The sequence below is a fragment of the Heptranchias perlo genome, unplaced genomic scaffold (assembly GCF_035084215.1).
Source record: "Heptranchias perlo isolate sHepPer1 unplaced genomic scaffold, sHepPer1.hap1 HAP1_SCAFFOLD_264, whole genome shotgun sequence".
NCBI lineage: Eukaryota > Metazoa > Chordata > Chondrichthyes > Hexanchiformes > Hexanchidae > Heptranchias > Heptranchias perlo.
In genome coordinates, this window is record NW_027139276.1 from 773 (window position 1) to 20,343 (window position 19,571).

At 52.2% G+C, this 19,571-nt stretch overlaps 1 protein-coding gene across 1 annotated transcript in view; it reads right to left on the reverse strand.

Annotated features, from left to right (window-relative positions):
* Positions 1 to 2,296: 2,296 nt before the first annotated feature.
* The window catches only part of LOC137310604 (prolyl 3-hydroxylase 1-like), a 117,014-nt gene continuing 99,739 nt past the window's right edge, over positions 2,297 to 19,571 (reverse strand). Inside the window, exon 15 of the mRNA XM_067978329.1 lies at positions 2,297 to 2,570. Within this exon, the coding sequence (XP_067834430.1) occupies positions 2,364 to 2,570 (207 nt within the window). The 3' untranslated portion in view covers positions 2,297 to 2,363. The remainder of the gene's footprint in view (positions 2,571 to 19,571) is intronic.

The window sequence follows — 19,571 nt, forward strand, 5'->3', positions numbered from 1 at the left end:
CGTCCCCCCTTTCACTCACCGTCCCCCCCTCTCATTCTCACCGTCCCTCCCTCACGCTCACCTTCCCCCTCACTCTCACCGTCTCCCCGTCACTCTCACCGTCTCCCCCTCTCTCTCACCGTCTCCCCTCCTCTCACCGCACCGTCCCCCCCGTCTCTCTCACTGTCCCCCCTCACTCTCACCGTCCCCCCAACTCTCATTGTCTCCCCCCTCACTCTCACCGTCCATCCCGTCACTCTCACTGTCCCCAGCACTCTCACCATCTACCCCTCACTTTCCCCCATCTACCCTCTCACTCTCACCGTCCTCCCCTCACTCTCACCGTCCTCCCCTCTCTCTCACCGTCCCTCCCTCGCTCTCACCGTCCCACCCTCGCTCTCACCGTCCTCCCCGTCTCTCTCACCGTCCTCCCCCGTCTCTCTCACCGTCCCTCCCACTCTCACTGTCTCCCCCTCACTCTCACCGTCGCCCCTCTCACTCTCACCATCCCCCCTCTCACTCTCACCGTCCCCACCTCTCACTCGTACCATCGGCCCCCCTCACTCTCACCGTCTCCCCCTCTCACTCTCACCCGACCTGTCCCCCCTCCCCCCGCTAACAGAGAGGCAGGGAAGACCAAGGCACAATCCCGGCCTGTTGCCCCAAACGGAGAAGCAGGAAAGGCCGAGGCTTCATTCCTGGTCTGTGTTGTGTTAGCTGATGCCATTAGGGAGGGAGGTGAATCAGCCCCGTGGTTCATGCTCCTGATCCCTGTCCAGTGACCCTGGGTTAGGAGGGGGTGAATCAGCCCCGTGGTTCATGCTCCTGATCCCTGTCCAGTGACCCCTGGGTTAGGAGGGGGTGAATCAGCCCCGTGGTTCATGCTCCTGATCCCTGTCCAGTGACTCTTACTCCCTCTCTCACCCTCTCTCTACCCCTCTTTCTCTCTCTCCAGTGTAGAGGGAGCTCTGTATTGTACCTGGCCTGGGAGTGCTCGATGCTGACACTGGGTATAATGTGGGGGTACACGGTCGGGGTAATGTAGAGGGAGCTCTGTATTGTGGTGTAGAGGGAGCTCTGTATTGTGGTGTAGAGGGAGCTCTGTATTGTAGTGTAGAGGGAGCTCTGTATTGTAATGTAGAGGGAGCTCTGTATTGTAGTGTAGAGGGAGCTCTGTATTGTAGTGTCGAGGGAGCTCTGTATTGTGGTGTGGAGGGAGCTCTGTATTGTGGTGTAGAGGGAGCTCTGTATTGTAGTGTCGAGAGGAGCTCTGTATTGTAGTATAGAGGGAGCTCTGTATTGTAGTGTAGAGGGAGCTCTGTATTGTAGCGTCGAGGGAGCTCCGTATTGTAGTGTCGAGGGAGCTCTGTATTGTAGTGTCCAAGGGAGCTCTGTATTGTGGTGTAGAGGGAGCTCTGTATTGCAGCGTCGAGGGAGCTCCGTATTGTAGTGTCGAGGGAGCTCTGTATTGTAGTGTCGAGGGAGCTCTTTATTGTCGTGTAGAGGGAGCTCTGTATTGTAGTGTAGAGGGAGCTCTGTATTGTACCTGTCACTGGGAGTGCTCGATACTGTTTTAGGATGAAGAAGCAATAATTTGACACAGGATTAACAAATGGATAGTTTATTATATTTATTCCCAGTTCAGACATCAGGTGACCCAGTGATCCTCGGGAATGATCAGTGTCGGGGGGAGTGACGTCACCATGCTCTCGGCAGGGGTGTGTGGTTATTCCATGTGTGTGTCTGTGTGTCTGTGTGCGTGTGTCTCTGTCTCTGTCTGTGTGTGTCTCTGTGTGTGTCTGTGTCTGTTTGTGTGTCTCTGTCTGTGTGTGTCTCTCTCTCTCTGTGTCTCTGTGTGTCTGTCTGTGTGCGTGTGAGTGTCTGTGTGTGTGTCTCTCTGTGTCTGTGTGCGTGTATCTCTCCGTGTATGAGTGTGTGTGTGTGTGTGTGTGTCTGTGTGTGTGTGCGTGAGTGTCTCGCTCTCTCTCCGTTGTCCGGATATTCGAATAAGGTAGGCATCACAGCCACTCCTGTCTTACACCTCCGCGAGAGCCCAGGCTGCGGTCAGCGCGATACTGAGGGACCCCTGGGGCCTCCACTCCGGCAGTGCCCCTCAACCCTCCATCACCACCCCGGCCCCTCCCCCTCAATCATCACCCCGGCCCCTCCCCCTCAACACCACCCAGCCCCCCGTCAATCACAAACCCGGCCCTCGCCCTCAATCACCACCCCGGCCTCTACCCATCAATCACCACCCCGGCCCCTCCCTTCAATCACCACCCCGGCCCTCCCCCCTCCCCCTCCATCACCCAGGCCCTTCCTCTCCTCCCCTTCCCCCTTCGCTCAAAGCTCGTCCTTCCGCGGACTCTCCCTCTCTGTCGCCGTCACTTTCCTCGTCCTCTTCCTCTCCTTGGCCTTCTGTTGCCCGTGCTCTGCCCCCGCCCTCTTGGGCCTGGCACCCGGTACCAGGGTGCCCCCCGGTGGGGAGGGTGTGGGGGGCTGGGATGCCGAGGGAGGGACCCCACCGGGCCGACCGAGGTGGGCAGAGGCGGGAAGAGCTGTTCCATTAACGTCTCGGAACGAACCCGGTCCTGGAAATCAAGAGAGAGAGAGTGAGAGAGACAGAGAGAAAGTAAGTGAGAGAGGGAGAGAGAGAGAGAGAGAAAGAGAGAGACACACACACAGGGAGAAAGTGAGAGAGGGAGAGAGGGGGAGAGAGAGAGAGTTGGAGAGAGAGAGGGAGATAGAGATAGAGAGAGAGGAGGAGAGCGAGATGGAGAGTGAGAGAGTGAGAGAGAGAGACGGAGAGAGAGAGAGGGGGAGTGCGAGAGAGAGGCAGTGAGAGAGAGAGTAAGAGAGGGAGGGGGACAGAGGGAGAGATAGAGAGACAGAGAGAGGGAGATAGATAGATAGTAGGAGAAAGAGAGAGAGAGAGTGAGGGAGAGAGGGAGAGAGAGAGAGCGGGAGAGAGAGAGAGTGAGGGGGAGAGAGGGAGAGAGTGAGGTGGAGAGAGAGTGGGAGGGAGAGAGAGGGCGGAGAGAGAGAGAGAAGCAGAGAGAGAGAGGAGGAGGACAGAATGGGAGAGAGGGAGAGAGAGAGAGAGGGAGAGAGAGAGAGGAAGAGAGGAAGAGAGAGAGAGAGGGAGAGTGAGAGAGGAGGGGGAGAGAGGGTGAGAGAGGGAGTGAGAGAGAGAGAGGGGGAGAGAGAGTGAGAGAGAGATAGAGGGGAGAGAGAGAGAGTGGGAGAGAGAGAGAGTGGAGGAGAGAGTGGAGGTGAGCGAGTGGAGGAGAGAGAGGGGTGAAGAGAGAGGAGAGGGGGAGAAAGAGGGAGAGGGGGAGAGAGAGGGAGAGGGGTGAATGGGAGAGAGAGAGTGAGGGTGGGGGAGAGAGGGAGGGGAGAGAGAGAGAGATGGAGGGGTAGCGATAGAGAGGGAGATTGAGAGGGAGAGAGGGGAGCGAGAGAGAGAGGGAGGGGGCGAGAGAGAGGGAGATGGGAGACGGGGAGAGAGAGAGTGAGCGTGAGAGAGCGGGAGCAGGGGAGAGAGGGAGGGAAGGAGAGAGAAAGAGATAGATGGAGAGAGGGAGAGAGAAGTGAGGGGGAGAGACAGAGGGAGAAGGGCAGGGGAGGGAGAGAGAGCGAGAGACAGAGAGGCAGAGAGAGAAACAGAGAGAGTGGAGGAGACAGAGAGAGAGGGAGAGAGTGAGAGGTAGAAAGTGACAGGTAGAGAGGGAGAGAGAGAGTGAGGAGGAGAGAGAGAAGGAGGATAGAGTGGAGGAGAGAGAGAGAGGAGAGAGAGGAGGAGAGAGAGGGTAGGAGAGAGAGAGATAGAGAGGGAGTCGGAGAGAGGGAGAGGGAGAGAGGGAGTCGGAGAGAGGGAGGGGGCGAGAGAGAGGGAGAGAGAGGGAGTGAGACAGTGAGAGAGAGGGGAGAGAGTGAGAGTGAGAGTGAGAGAGAGGGGAGATTGAGGTAGGAGAGAGAGTGGAGGAGAGAGAGAGTGTGGAGGAGAGAGAGAGAGTGGAAGGGAGAGAGTGGAGGAGAGAGCGTGGAGGAGAGAGCGTGGAGGAAGAGAGAGGGGGAAAAGAGAGGGAGAGGGGAAGAGAGAGGGAGAGGGGAGAGAGGGGGAGAGAGAGAGTGAGGGTGGGGGAGAGAGGGAGGGGGAGAGTGAGAGTGACAGAGGGAGAGAGAGAGACAGAGGGAGAAGGGCAGGGGAGGGAGGGAGGGAGAGAGAGAGAGGGAGGGGAGAGAAAGAGAAAGAGGTAGAGAGAGAGAGTGGAGGAGAGACAGAGTGAGATAGAGAGGGAGAGAGCGAGAGAGAGAGAGAGAGAAGGAGAATGGGAGAGGGGGAGAGAGAGAGTGAGAGTGAGAGAGGGGGAGAGAGAGGGAGAATGGGAGAGGGGGAGAGAGAGAGTGAGGGGGAGAGAAGAAGAGAGAGAGAGAGAGGGAGAATGGGAGAGGGGGAGAGAGAGAGTGAGAGGGAGAGAGGGAGAGAGAGAGGGTGGGACAGAGAGAGAGCGATAAACAGATGGAGAGAGAGAGGGAGAGAGAGAGAGGGAGGGGAGAGAAAGAGAAAGAGGGTGAGAGAGGGAGAGAGAGAGTGAGGGACAGAGAGAGAGAGCGAGAGACAGAGGGAGAAGGGCAGGGGAGAGAGAGAGGGAGCGAGAGAGACAGGGAGGGAGAGAGAAAGAGAAAGAGGGAGAGAGAGGGAGAGAGAGAGTGAGGGACAGAGAGAGAGAGCGAGAGACAGAGGGAGAAGGGCAGGGGAGAGAGAGAGGGAGCGAGAGAGACAGGGAGGGGAGAGAAAGAGAAAGAGGGAGAGAGAGGGAGAGAGAGAGGGAGGGACAGAGAGAGAGCGAGAGACAGAGGGAGACGGGCAGGGGAGAGAGAGAGGGAGAGAGAGAGAGGGAGGGGAGAGAAAGAGAAAGAGGGTGAGAGATAGAGAGTCGAGGAGAGACAGAGTGAGATAAAGAGGGAGAGAGGGAGAGAGAGATAAAGAAATAGAAAGTGAAAGAGAGAGAGAGAGGGAGAGAGAGAGTGAGGGAGAGAGAGTGAGTGAGAGAGAGTGAGGGAGAGAAGTAGAGAGAGAGGGGAGAGAGAGAGATTGAGAGAGGGAGAGAGAGCGGGAGAAGGGCAGGGGAGAGAGTGAGAAAGGGATATGGGCCGAGGCGAGAGGGAGACAGTGAGAGAGGGTGGGGGAGTTTGAGAGGGAGAGGGGTAGAGAGATAGCAGGAGAGAGAGAGATAGAAAGAGATAGAGCGGGACAGTGAGTGAGAGAGGGGGAGAGAGACAGGGAGAGAGAGAGAGGGCGAGAGAGAGAGGGCGAGAGAGAGGGAGAATGTGAGAGTGGGAGAGAGAGAGTGAGAGGGAGAGAGGGAGAGAGAGTGAGGAACAGAGAGAGAGAGCGAGAGACAGAGGGAGAAGGGCAGGGGAGAGAGAGACGGAGCGAGAGAGAGAGGGAGGGGAGACAAAGAGAAAGAGGGAGAGAGAGGGAGAGAGAGAGTGAGGGAGAGGGAGTGAGTGAGAGAGAGTGAGGGAGAGAAGTAGATAGAGAGGGGGAGAGAGAGAGTTTGAGAGATGGAGAGAGGGCGGGAGAAGGGCAGGGGAGAGAGTGAGAGATGGTTAAGGGCCGAGGCGAGAGGGAGACAGTGAGAGAGGGTGGGGGAGTTTGAGAGGGAGAGGGGTAGAGAGATAGCAGGAGAGAGAGAGAGAGAGATAGAGAGAGAGAGGGACAGTGAGTGAGAGAGGGGGAGAGAGACAGGGAGAGAGAGAGGAGGAGGAGGAGAGAGAGGGAGATAGAGAGAGAGGAGGAGAGGGAGATGGAGAGTGAGAGAGAGAGTGAGAGAGAGAGTGAGAGAGAGAGAGAGTGAGGGAGAGAGAGAGAGGGCGAGAGAGAGAGGGCGAGAGAGAGAGGTCGAGAGAGAGGGAGTTGGAGAGAAAGAGGGAGATAGGAGGAGGAGGAGAGAGGGAGAGCAGAGAGGGATAGGAGCAGGAGAGCGAGAGAGGAGAGAGAGGGAGAGAGAACGTGAGGTGGAGGAGAGATTGAGAGACACAGAGAGAGGGGGAGTGACAGAGAGAGCGGGAGAGGGAGAGAGAGTGGGGAAGAGAGGGAGAGAGGGGGAGAGGGAGAGAGAGAGACAGAGAGACAGAAAGAAGGAGAGTCAGAGAGAGTGAAGGAGAGAGGGAGAGAGGGAGATGAAGAGGAGAGAGAGACTGAAAGAGAGAGACTGAGAGAGAGAAAGGGGATATTTAGAAAGGGGAAAGAGATAAAGGAGGAGCAAAGAGAGAGAGAGTGGAGGAGATAGAGTGAGGGTGGAGATTGGGGGGAGAGTTGGGGTGGAGACTGAGGGGGAGAGTTGGGGGGGAGAGTGGGGGTGAAAGTGAGGTGGAGAGTGAGGAGGAGAGGGAGAGGAGAAGAGGGAGAGGTAGAGAGGGGGGAGAGAGGGGGAGAGAGAGGGGGAGTGAGAGAGAGAGAGAGTGGTGAGAGTGAGAGAGGGAGATAGAGGGAGGAGAGAGAGGGAGTGGAGGAGAGAGAGTGGGGGTGAGAGTGGGAGAGGGGAGAGAGGGGGAAAGAGAGAGTGAGGTTGGGGGAGAGAGGGAGGGGGAGAGAGAGAGAGAGTGAGAGAGGGAGAGGGAGAGAGATAGAGGGGTAGAGATAGAGAGGGAGAGTGAGAGGTAGAGTGAGAGAGGGAGGGGGAGAGAGAGAGGGAGAATGGGAGAGGGGGAGACAGAGAGAGAGTGAGAGGGACAGAGAGGGAGCAGGGGAGAGAGGGAGAGAGGGAGAGAGAGAGAGATAGATGGAGAGAGGGGGAGAGAGAGTGAGGGAGAGAGAGAAAGAGGGAGAGACAGAGGGATACTTGGCAGGGGGATGGGATACAGAGTGGAGCTACAATAGGGGGTGATGTGCAGCCAAATATAGAGAAAAAAACAAGTCAGCTTGGAAGACAGGGCAAATATGTAAGGGCAAGGCTGGATGGCATCTATTTTAATGCAAGGAGTCTTGCGAATAACGTGGATGAACTGAAGGTGTTGATAAACACATGGGAGTATGATATTGTTGCTGTCACAGAGACATGGTTGAGGGAGGGGCAAGACTGGCAGCTCAATATTCCGGGGTACAGAATCTTCAGGCGAGACAGAGGGGGAGGTATAAGAGGAGGGGGGGTCGCAATATTAATTAAAGAATCAATTACTGCCATAAGGAGGGATGATATATTAGCAGGTTCCTCTAATGAGGCCATATGGGTGGAGCTTAAAGCAAAAAGGGGGCAAGCACTTTGATGGGAGTGTACTATAGGCCCCCAAACAGTCAGGGGGAGATCGAGGAACAGATATGGAGGCAAATCTCAGAAAATTGTGCAAATAATAGGGTAATAATCGTGGGGGATTTCAACTTCCCCAACATTAACTAGGATACTCAGAGTGGAAAAGGCTTAGAGGGTACAAAATTCTTAACGTGCATCCAGGAGAGCTTTTTGAGCCAGCATGTAGAAAGTCCTACAAGAGAGGGGGCGGTACTGGACCTAATTCTAGGGAATGTGGCCGGCCAAGCGGAAGAAGTGCTAGCAGGTGAGCACTTTGGTGACAGTGACCATAATTCGGTGAGATTTAAGGTGGTCATGGAAAAGGACAGGGAGGGGCCGGAAATAAAGGTTCTAAATTGGGGGAAGGCCGATTTTAATAGGATAAGGCAGGATCTGGCCAAAATGGACTGGGATCAGCTGCTTGTAGGAAAATCCGCATCGGAGCAATGGGAGTCTTTCAGAAGGGAGATTGAGATCATACAATCGCAACATGTTCCCGTAAAGGTCAAGGGTGGTTCCAAGAACTCCAGGGAACCTTGGATGTCAGGGGATATACGAGGATGGATTCGGAAAAAAAGGAGGGCTTTTGGCAGATACAAAAGGCTAAAGACGGAGGAAGCCCTGGAGGAGTAAAAAAGTGCAGGGGGATAATTAAAAACGAAATTAGGAGATCAAGGAGGGGCCATGAAATAACACTGGCGAGCAAAATAAAGGAAAATCCTAAGATGTTTTATAAGTATATTAAGGGTAAGAGGAATGACTAGGGAAAAAATAGGGCCCATTAGGGACAAAAATGGCAATCTGTGTGTGGAGCAGATGTAGGAGGGGTTCTAAATGAATTCTTTGCATCTGTTTTCACTATGGAGAAGGACGATGTAGAAATAGAAATACGGCAGGGGGACTGTGATATACTCGAACATATTAACATCGAGCGGGAGGAGGTATTGGCGGTTTTAGCAGGCCTAAAAATGGATAAATCCCCAGGCCCGGACGAAATGTATCCCAGGCTACTGTGTGAGGCAAAGGAGGAGATTGCGGGGGCTCTGACACATATATTCAGAACCTCTCTGGCCACAGGGGATGTGCCAGAGGACTGGAGAACCGCTAATGTAATACCATTATTCAAGAAGGGGAGTAGGGAAAAAGCAGGGAACTACAGGCCAGTGAGCATAACATCAGTGGTAGGAAAATTATTGGAAAAAATTCTGAAGGACAAAATTAGTCTCCACTTGGAGAAGCAAGGATTAATCAGGGATAGTCAACATGGCTTTGTCAAGGGAAGATCATGTCTGACTAATTTGATTGAATTTTTTGAGGGGGTGACTAGGCGTGTGGATGAGGGTAACGCAGTGGATGTGGTATACATGGATTTCAGTAAGGCCTTCGATAAAGTCCCCCACAGGAGACTGGTCAAGAAGGTACGAGCCCATGGAATCCAGGGTGCCTTGGCACTTTGGATACAAAACTGGCTTAGTGGCAGAAGGCAGAGGGTGATGGTCGAAGGTTGTTTTTGTGACTGGAAGCCTGTGGCCAGTGGGGTACCACAGGGATCGGTGCTGGGTCCCTTGCTGTTTGTGGTCTACATTAATGACTTGGATATGAATGTAAAAGGTATGATCAGTAAGTTCGCTGATGATACAAAGATTCGTAGGGTGGTAAATAGTGAGGAGGATAGCCTCAGTCTGCAGGACGATATAGATGGGTTGTTCAGATGGACGGAACAGTGGCAAATGGAATTTAACCCGGAAAAGTGCGAGGTGATGCACTTTGGAGGGACTAACAAGGCAAGGGAATACACAATGAATGGGAGGACCCTCGGCAAGACAGAGGGTCAGAGGGATCTTGTTGTGCAAGTTCACAGATCCCTGAAGGCGGCGGAACAGGTAGATAAGGTGGTAAAGAAGGCATATGGGATACTTGCCTTTATTAGCCGAGGCATAGAATATAAGAGCAAGGAGGTTATGATGGAGCTGTATAAAACACTGGTTAGGCCACAGCTGGAGTACTGTGTGCAGTTCTGGTCGCCACACTACAGGAAGGATGTGATCGCTTTGGAGAGGGTGCAGAGGAGATTCACCAGGATGTTACCAGGGCTGGAGCGCTTCAGCTATGAAGAGAGACTGGGAAGATTGTGTTTGTTTTCCTTGGAGCAGAGGAGGCTGAGGGGGGACATGATTGAGGTGTACAAAATTATGAGGGGCACAGATAGGATGGATACAAAGGAGCTTTTTCCCTTCGTTGAGGGTTCTATAACAAGTGGACATAGATTCAAGATAAAAGGCGGGAGGTTTAGAGGGGATTTGAGAAAGAACTTTTTCACCCAGAGGGTGGTTGGAGTCTGGAACTCACTGCCTGACAAGGGTTGTGGAGGCAGGAACCCTCACAACATTCAAGAAGCATTTGGATGAGCACTTGAAATGCCATAGCATACAAGGCTACGGACCAAATGCTGGAATATGGGATTAGAGTAGACAGGGCTTGAAGGCCGGCGCGGACACGATGGGCCGAAGGGCCTCTATCCGTGCTGTATGGCTCTATGACTCTATGACTCTATGGCAGGGGAGAGGGAGAGACAGAGAGAGAGAGAGAGAGACAGAGAGAATGGGGGAGACAGAGAGAGAGGGGGAGAGTGAGAGGGAGAAAGTGAGAGGGGGAGAGACAGAGTGAGAGGGAGGGGAGAGAGAAAGAGAGTGGAGGAGAGACAGAGTGAGATAGAGAGGGAGTGAGAGAGTGAGAGAGAGAGACATGGTGTGAGAGAGACTGTGGAGGAGAGAGAGAGAGGAGGAGAGAGAGTGGAGAAGAGAGACAGGCGGCGAAGAGAGAGTTGGCGAAGAGAGAGGGAGAGGGGGGAGAGAGAGTGAGGTTGGGGGAGAGAGGGAGAGAGGGAGAGAGAGAGAGAGAGGGAGGAGAGAGAGAGAGGGAGAGAGGGAGGGAGGAGGGAGAGAGAGGGAGAATGGGAGAGGGAGAGAGAGAGAGAGTGAGAGGGAGAAGAGCAGGGGAGGGAGGGAGAGAGGTTGAGAGGCAGAAGGGCAGAGGCGAGAGGTAGAGAGTGAGAGATGGTGGGCGAGTGTGGGTGGGAGAGGGGGAGAGAGCGAGCAGGAGAGAGAGAGAGCGAGCAGGTGGGAGAGAGATTGGGACAGTGAGTGAGAGAGGGGGAGAGAGACAGGGAGAAAGAGACTGGAGGAGAGATGGAGAGAGAAAGGGGGGAGAGTGAGGGGGAGAATGAGGGAGAGAGTGAGGGGGTGAGAGAGTTGGGAGAGTGAGGGGGAGAGAGGGGGAGAGAGGGAGAGTGAGCGAGAGAGAGTGAGGGAGAGAGAATGAGTGAGATACAAATAGAACAAACAGTTGTTCAAGAACAAGGGAAAGGGAAAAGCGTAGAGCAGCGGAAAGAAAGTGTACTTTAGGCACGACAGATAAAATAAAAACTCGAAGGCGTAAGGCGATTAACCCAGCATCAAAGCTGTGGCAGGGGGTTGGAAACCTGAGCAGGGAGACAGAGGAAAGTGTGTCAGGAAGGGACAGAAGATATGGAGTAAAAGGTAAAGTGTTAAAAAAGGAAAAAGCAGGAACTAAGTATCACAAAACATATTTGAAAGTTCTTTATCTGAATGCACATAGCATTGGTAACAAAATGGACGAGATAATGGCACAAATAACTACGTATTGGTATGATCTTGTGGCCATTACAGAAACATGGCTGCAGGGTGACAACGGCTGGGAATTAAATATGCCAGGGTATTTAACAATCAGGAAGGACAGGAAGGAAGGGGAGGTGGGGTGGCTATGTTAATAAAGGAAGGAATCACTGTCATACAGAGAAATTATATTGGGACAAAGGATCAGGACAATGAAACAGTTTGTATAGAGATAAGGAATAATAAGGGGAAAAAAAAACGCTCGTGGGCGTAGTTTATAGGCCTCCTAATAGTTGCAACTCTGCTGGAAGTCGTATTAATCAGAAAATAGTCGGTGCATGTAATTAGGGAACAGCTATAATTATGGTGGATTTTAACTATCATATTAACTGGACAAATCAAATTGGGCAGGGCAGCCTTGAGGAAGAGTTTATTGAGTGTATTAGGGATGGATTTCTTGAGCAGTATGCAACTGATCCTACAAGGGGGCAGGCAACCTTGGACCTGGTCCTGTGTAATGAGCCAGGATTAATTAATAATGTCCTAGTTAAGAATCCCATTGGAATGAGTGACCATATCATGATTACACTCCATATCCAATTCGAGGATGAGAAGTTTTGTTCTCAAACAAGCGGACTGAGCTTGAATAAAGGAGACTATGATGGTCTGAGAGCGGAATTGATTAAAGTGGACTTGGAAAATAGATTAAAGAGTAAGACGGTACATGAGCAGAGGTGTTCATTTAAGGAGTTATTTTACAACTTTCAAAAAATATATATTCCACTGAGGAAAAAAGAGTGTAAAAGAAATGACAGCCATCCGTGGCTAAGTAAAGAAATTAAGGATAGTATCCGACTAAAAACAAGGACATATAAGGTAGCCAAACTTAGTGGGAGGATAGAAGATTGGGAATTCTTCAAAAGACAGCAAAAAGTAACTAAAGGATTGATTAAGAAAGGGAAGATAGATTATGAAAATAAATTAGTAAAAAATATAAAAACAGATAGCAAGAGTTTCTATCGTTCTATAAAAAGAAAAAGGGTGGCTAAGGCAAACGTAGGTCCCGAAGAGGATGAGACCGGGAAATTAAAGGTGGGAAACATGGAGATGGCAAAAAAGCTGAACAGTAGGGATTGTGGATGCTTTGGTAATAATTTTCCAAAATTCTCTGGACTCAGCAAAGGTCCCAGCAGATTGAAAAACTGCTAATGTAACACCCTTATTTAAAAAGGGTAGTAGGCAGAAGGCTGGAAATTCTCGACCAGTTAGCCTAACATCTGTGGTGCGTAAAATTTTGGAGTCTATTATTAAGGAGACAATAGCGGAACATTTGGATAAGCATAATTTAATAGGACAAAGTCGTGAGATTTAAGGTGGTCATGGAAAAGGACAGGTAGGGGCCGGAAATAAAAGTTCTAAATTGGGGGAAGGCCGATTTTAATAGGATAAGGCAGGATCTGGCCAAAATGGACTGGGATCAGCTGCTTGTAGGAAAATCCGCATCGGAGCAATGGGAGTCTTTCAGAAGGGAGATTGAGATCATACAATGGCAACATGTTCCCGTAAAGGTCAAGGGCGGTTCCAAGAACCCAGGGAACCTTGGATGTCAGGGGATATACGAGAATGGATTAGGAAAAAAAGGAGGGCTTTTGGCAGATACAAAAGGCGAAAGACGGAGGAAGCCCGAGAGGAGTACAAAAAGTGCAGGGGGATACTTAAAAAAGAAATTAGGATATCAAGAAGGGGCCATGAAATAATACTGGCGAGCAAAATAAAGGAAAATCCTAAGATGTTTTATAAGTATATTAAGGGTAAGAGGATGACTCGGGAAAAAATAGGGCCCATTAGGGACAGAAATGGCAATCTGTGTGTGGAGCCGGCAGATGTAGGAGGGGTTCTAAATGAATTTTTGCATCTGTTTTCACTATGGAGAAGGACGATGTAGACATAGAAATACGGCAGGGGGACTGTGATATACTCGAACATATTAACATCGAGCGGGAGGAGGTATTGGCGGTTTTAGCAGGCCTAAAAATGGATAAATCCCCAGGCCCGGACGAAATGTCTCCCACGCTACTGTGTGAGGCAAAGGAGGAGATTGCGGGGGCTCTAACACATATGTTCAGAACCTCTCTGGCCACAGGGGATGTGCCAGAGGACTGGAGAACCGCTAATGCAGTACAATTATTCAAGAAGGGGAGTAGGGAAAAACCGGGGAACTACAGGCCAGTGAGCCTAACATCAGTGGCAGGAAAATTATTGGAAAAAATTCTGAAGGACAAAATTAGTCTCCACTTGGAGAAGCAAGGATTAATCAGGGATCGTCAACATGGCTTTGTCAAGGGAAGATCATGTCTGACTAATTCGATTGAATTATTTGTGGGGGTGACTCGGCGTGTGGATGAGGGTAACGCAGTGGATGTGGTATACATGGATTTCAGTAAGGCCTTCGATAAAGTCCCCCACAGGAGATGAAGAGAGACTGGGAAGATTGTGTTTGTTTTCCTTGGAGCAGAGGAGGCTGAGGGGGGACATGATTGAGGTGTACAAAATTATGAGGGGCACAGATAGGAAGGATACTAAGGAGCTTTTTCCCTTCGTTGGGGGTTCTTTAACAAGGGGGCATTGATTCAAGGTAAAAGGCGGGAGGTTTAGAGGGGATTTGAGAAAGAACTTTTTCACCCAGAGGGTGGTTGGAGTCTGGAACTCACTGCCTGAAAGGGTTGTGGAGGCAGGAACCCTCACAAAATTCAAGAAGCATTTGGATGAGCACTTGAAATGCCAAAGCATACAAGGCTACGGACCAAATGCTGGAATATGGGATCAGATTGGACAGGGCTTGATGGCCGGCGCGGACGCGATGGGCCGAAGGGTCTCTATCCGTGCTGTATAACTCTATGACTCTATAAAGTCAGCATGGCTTTACGAAGGGGAAGTCATGTCTGACAAATTTGCTTGAGTTCTTTGAGGACAGAACGTACAGGGTGGATAATGGGGAACCAGTGGACGTAGTGTATTTAGACTTGCAGAAGGCATTCGACAAGGTGCCACATAAAATATTATTGCTCAAGATAAAGAATCACTGGATTGGGGGTAATATTCTGGCATGGGTGGAGGATTGGTTATCTAACAGGAAGCAGGGTGTTGGGATAAATGGTTCATTCTCGGACTGGCAACCAGTAGCCAGTGGTGTTCCGCAGGAGTCGGTGCTGGGTCCCCAACTCTTTACAATCTATATTAACGATTTGGAGGAGGGGATCGAGTGTAACATATCAAAGTTTGCAGATGATACAAAGATGGAAGGGAAAGGAGAGAGTGAGGAGGACCTAAAAAACCTACAGGGGGATATAGACAGGTTGGGTGAGTGGGCGGAGATTTGGCAGATGCAATACAATATTGGAAAATGTGAGATTATGCACTTTGGCAGGAAAAATCAGAGAGCAAGTTATTATCTTAATGGCGAGAAACTGGAAAGTACTGCAGTACAAAGGGATCTGGGGGTCCTAGTGCAAGAAAATCAAAAGTTAGTATGCAGGTGCAGCAGGTGATCAAGAAGGCCAACGGAATGTTGGCTTTTATTGCTCGTGGATAACAGGGAGGTATTGCTGCAGTTATATAAGGTATTGGTGAGACCGCACCTGGAATACTGCATACAGTTTTGGTGTCCATACTTAAGAAAAGACATACTTGCTCTCGAGGCAGTACAAAGAAGGTTCACTCGGTTAAACCCGGGGATGAGGGGGTGGACATATGAGGAGAGGTTGAGTAGATTGGGACTCTACTCATTGGACAAATGTAAGGAATCTTACAACACCAGGTTATAGTCCAACAAATTTATTTTAAAATCACAAGCTTTCGGAGATTATCCCCTTCGTCAGATGAAGGGGATAATTGGATGAAGGGGATAATTGGAGTTATTAATCTTACTCATTGGAGTTCAGAAGAATGAGAGGCGATCTTATTGAAACATATAAGATTGTGAAGGGTCTTGATCGGCTGGATGCGGTAAGGATGTTCCCAAGGATGTGTGAAACTAGAACTACGGGGCATAATCTTAGAATAAGGGGCTGCTCTTTCAAAACTGAGATGAGGAGAAACTTCTACACTCAGAGGGTAGTAGGTCTGTGGAATTTGCTGCCCCAGGAAGCTGTGGAAGCTACATCATTAAATCAATTTAAAACAGAAATAGACAGTTTCCTAGAAGTAAAGGGAATTAGAGGTTACGGGGAGCCGGCAGGAAATTGGACATGAATTTAGATTTGAGGTTAGGATCAGATCAGCCATGACCTCATTGAATGGCGGAACAAGCTCGAGGGGCCGATTGGCCTACTCCTGCTCCTATTTCTTATGTTCTTATGTTCTTATGAGAGAGAGTGTGGGAGACAGGGAGAGAGAGAGGGAGAGAGGGAGGGAGAGAGGGAGGGAGAGGGCAGGGGAGAGAGGGAGAGAGTGAGAGAGGGAGATGGGCAGAGGAGAGAGGGAGAGAGTGAGAGAGAGTGGGGGAGTATGAGAGGGAGAGGGGCAGGGAGAGAGCAGGAGAGAGAGAGAGAGCAGGAGGGAGAGAGAGAGGGACATTGGGTGAGAGAGGGGGAGAGAGACAGAGAGTGAGAGATTGGAGGAGACATGGAGAGAGAAAGAGAGGGAGAGTGAGGTGGGAGAGTGAGGGGGAGAGTGAGGGGGAGAGTGGGAGAGATGGAGCGGGAGAGAGAGAATGAAGGAGGGGAGAGAGTGAGGGAGTGGGAGAGAGAGTGAGTGAGGGGGAGATAGGGAGTGGGGAGACAGAGTGAGCAAGATAGAGAGATCGAGAAAGTGAGAGAGAGAGTAGGAGAGGGAGGGAGGGAGAGAGGGAGAGAGAGGGAGAGAGAGGAGGAGGAGACAGAGAGGGAGATAGAGATAGAGAGGGAGGAGGAAAACGAGATGGTGAGTGAGAGAGAGAGTCAGAAGAGAGTGAGAGAGGGAGAGATAGAGAGGGCGAGAGAGAGAGGTAGAGGGAGAGGGAGAGGGAGACAGGAGGTGGAGGAGAGAGGGAGAGAGTACAGTGAGGGAGACGAGGAGGAGGAGAGAGAGAGAGAAGAGAGAGGGAGAGAGAGAGTGAGGAGAAGAGAGAGAGAGACAGAGGGAGGGGGAGTGACAGAGAGGGGCAGAGGGTGAGAGAGGGGGGAGGGAGAGAGAGGGGAGAGGGAGAGAGAGGGGAAGAGGGAGAGCGAGGGGAGAGGGAGAGAGAGAGAGAGACAGGGAGAGAGAGAGAGAGATAGAGGGATAGAGAGAGAGAGAGAGAGAGAGGGAGAGCGGGAGAGAGGGAGAGAGAGGGGTTGGGAGAGGGGGAGAGAGAGGGAGAGGGGGAGAAAGAGAAGGAGAATGGGAGGGGGAGAGAGAGAGGGATAGGGGGAGTGAGGGAGAGAGATGGAGAGATTGACGGAGAGAGGGTGAGAGAGATAGAGGGAGAGAGAGAGAATGAGGGAGAAGAGGGAGAGAGGGGAGAGAAAGAGGGAGAACAGCAGGGGGACAGTGGGAGCGAGGGAGAGAGAGAGGGGAAAGAGAGAGGTAAAGAGAGGGGTAAAGAGGGGGATAAAGAGAGAAGGAGAGGGAGAGTGAGAGGGAGAGTGAGAGGGAGAGTGAGATAGATGGAGAGCGGGAGAGAGAGAGAGAGAGAGACGGGGGAAAAGGGCAGGGTGACAGAGGGAGAGAGTGGGAGAGAGTAGGAGAGAGTGAGAGAGGGAGGGAGAGAGAGAGATCAGGAGAGAGGGAGAGTGAGAGGGGAGTGAGGGGGGAGTGAGAGGGGGAGATTAGAGAGGGGCAGTGAGGGAGGGGTGAGAGAGCGAGTGAGAGAGGGAGGTGGAGAGAGAGTGGTAGAAGGAGAGAGAGAGGGTGAGAGGGATAGAAAGAGTGAGAGAGAGAGGACGAGAGAGAGAGAGAGATAGAGAAAGAGAGAGAGGAGGAGAGCGAGATGGAGATGGAGATTGAGAGAGAGTGAGATAGTGAGAGAGAGAGGCAGAGAGAGACAGAGGGAAAGAGAGACCGTGAGAGAGAGAGAGTGAGAGAGAGGGAGGGGGTGAGAGAGCGAGGGAGCGGGAGGGGGTGATAGAGAGACGGGGATAGAGTGAGAGAGACAATGAGAGAGAGAGCGCGGGAGAGAGTGAGAGGGAGGGAGAGGGGGAGAGAGACGGGAAGAGAGAGAGAGAGAGAAGGAGAGAGAGAGAGAGAGAGACAGTGAGAGGGAGATAGATGGAGAGGAGGAGAGAGAGAGATGGAGAGTGAGAGAGAGAAAGGGAGAGAGGAAGGGTGAGAGGAAGGGAGAGAGAAAGGGAGAGAGAAAGGGAGAGAGAAGGGAGAAAGAGAATGTAGGAAAGGGGAGAGCGAGAGTGAGGGAGGGTGAGAGAGGGAGGGGAGAGAGAGGGAGAGAGAGAGAGAGAGAGAGGTAGAGAGAGAGGGAAGAGAGCGAGAGAGAGAGGGAAGAGAGCAAGAGAGGGAGAAGGATAGAGAGAGGGGGAGAGAGAGAGACGGAGGGAGGGGAAGAGAGGGAGGGGAGATAGAGAGGGAGAGGGAGGGAGGGAGAGAGAAAGGGAGAGGGAGAGAGAGAGGGAGAGGGAGAGGGAGATGGAGACAGGAGGAGCAGGAGAGAGAGAGAGAGGGGAAAGAGGGAGAGGAGGAGAGAGAGAAAGGAGAGAGAGGGAGAGAGAGAGACGGGGAGAAGGAATGAGGGAGATGAGGAGGAGAGATAGAATGAGAGAGAAGGAGAGAGAGACAGGGAGAGAGAGAGGGGAGAGAGTGAAAGATGGGAGAGAGATAGAGGAGGAGGAGAGAGAGAGGGTGAGAGAGTGGAGGAGCGAGAGTGAGACGGAAAGTGAGAGGATGAGTTAGGGGGTGAGTGAAGGGGGAGATTGAGGTGGGAGAGTGAGGGGGAGAGTGAGGGGTAGAGTGAGGGGGAGAGAGTGCGTGTGGGAGGGGGAGAGAGGGAGGGGCAAAGAGATAGAGAGTGAGCGAGGGAGAGGGAGAGAGAGGGAGAGAGAGAGAGGGAGAGAGAGAGAGAGCGGGAGAAAGGGAGAGGGGGAGAGAGGGAGTGGGCGAGAGAGGTTTAGGGAGAGAGGGAGAGGGGGAGAGAGAGGGGGAGAGAGAGAGAGCGAGAATGGGAGAGGGGAGAGGGAGAGAGAAGGACCGGGTGAGTGAGGGAGAAAGAGAGAGAGAGAGAGATGGAGAGAGGGTGAGAGAGATAAAGGGAGAGAGAAAGAGTGAGGGAGAAGAGTGAGTGAGGGGGAGAGAGAGAGAGGGGGAGAGAAAGAGGGAGAACAGCAGGGGGACAGAGGGAGAGAGAGAGTGAGAGGGAGAGAGAGTGAGATAGAGGAGAGGGAGAGAGAGGGGAAGAGAGAGAGGGCAGAGAGCGAGAGAGCGAGAGAAATAGAGAGAGGAAGGGAGCGAGGGAGGGGCAGAGAGAGAGGGAGAGGGGGAAAGCGGGAGAGGGAGATGGAGGGGGGAGAGAGAGAGAGACAGACAGACAGACAGACAGAGAGAGAGGGAAAGTGAGAGGGAGAATGAGTGAGAGGGAGAGAGAAAGAGGGACAGTGAGATAGAGAGGGAGTGGGAGAGAGAGAGAAAGAGGGGGAGAGAGAGGGGGAGAGAGAGGGGGAAAGAGAGGGGTAAAGTGAGAGGGAGAGTGAGCGGTAGAGTGAGAGGGAGAGTGAGATAGATGGAGAGAGGGAGAGAGAGAGATAGGGAGAGAGAGAGTGAGGAAGAGAGAGAGAGGGAGAGACAGAGGGAGAAAGGTAGGGGGAGAGAGGGAGAGAGGGGAAAGAGTGAGAGAGGGAGGGAGAGAGGGAGAGCAAAAGAGAGAGAGAGGAAGTGTGGGGGCTAGTGAAAGGGGGAGAGAGAGGTGGAGTGATAGAGGGGGAGAGAGAGATGGGAGAGAGACTGAGGGAGGGTGAGAGAGGGTCGGGATAGAGAGCGAGTGAGAGAGAGAGTTAGAGGGAGAGAGAGAGAGAGAGAGGGAAAGAGAGATGAGAGAGAGGAAGAGAGAGGGGAGAGGGATATAGAGTGAAAGAGGAAGGGAGAGAGAGAACTAGGGGGAGGGGGAGAGATAGAGACGGGGAGAGAGTGAGAGGGAGACAGAGAGGGAGAGAGACGGAGAGTGAGAGACAGAGTGAGAGGGAGGGGAGGGGGAGACAGAAGGAGAGAGAGAGAGAGAGAGTGACAGTGAGAGCGAGATAGATAGAGGGGAGGAGGGAGAGAGATGGAGAGTGAGAGAGAGAAAGGGAGAGAGAAAGGGAGAGAGAAAGGGAGAGAGAGAGTGGAGTAGAGGGGGAGAGAGAGAGTGATTGGGCGAGAGAGGGAAGAGTGAGATGGAGAGAGAGAGAGAGAGAGAAATCGAGAGAGAGAGGGAAGGGAGCAAGAGAGGGAGAGTGATAGAGAGAGGAGGATGGAGAGAGGGAGAGAGAGTGAGAGAAAGAGAGGGAGAGGGAGTGGGAGAGAGGGACGGGAGAGAGAGAGAGAGGTGGAGGGGGAGAAAGGGAGGGGTGAGAGAAAGAGGGAGAGGGGAGAGAGAGGTGGAGGAGGAGAGAGGGAGGGGAGAGAGAGGGGGAGAGAGAGAGGGAGAGAGAGGGAGAGAGGAAGAGAGATAGACGGGGAGAGAGAGGAAGACGGGGGGGAGAGATAGAGGGAGAGTGAG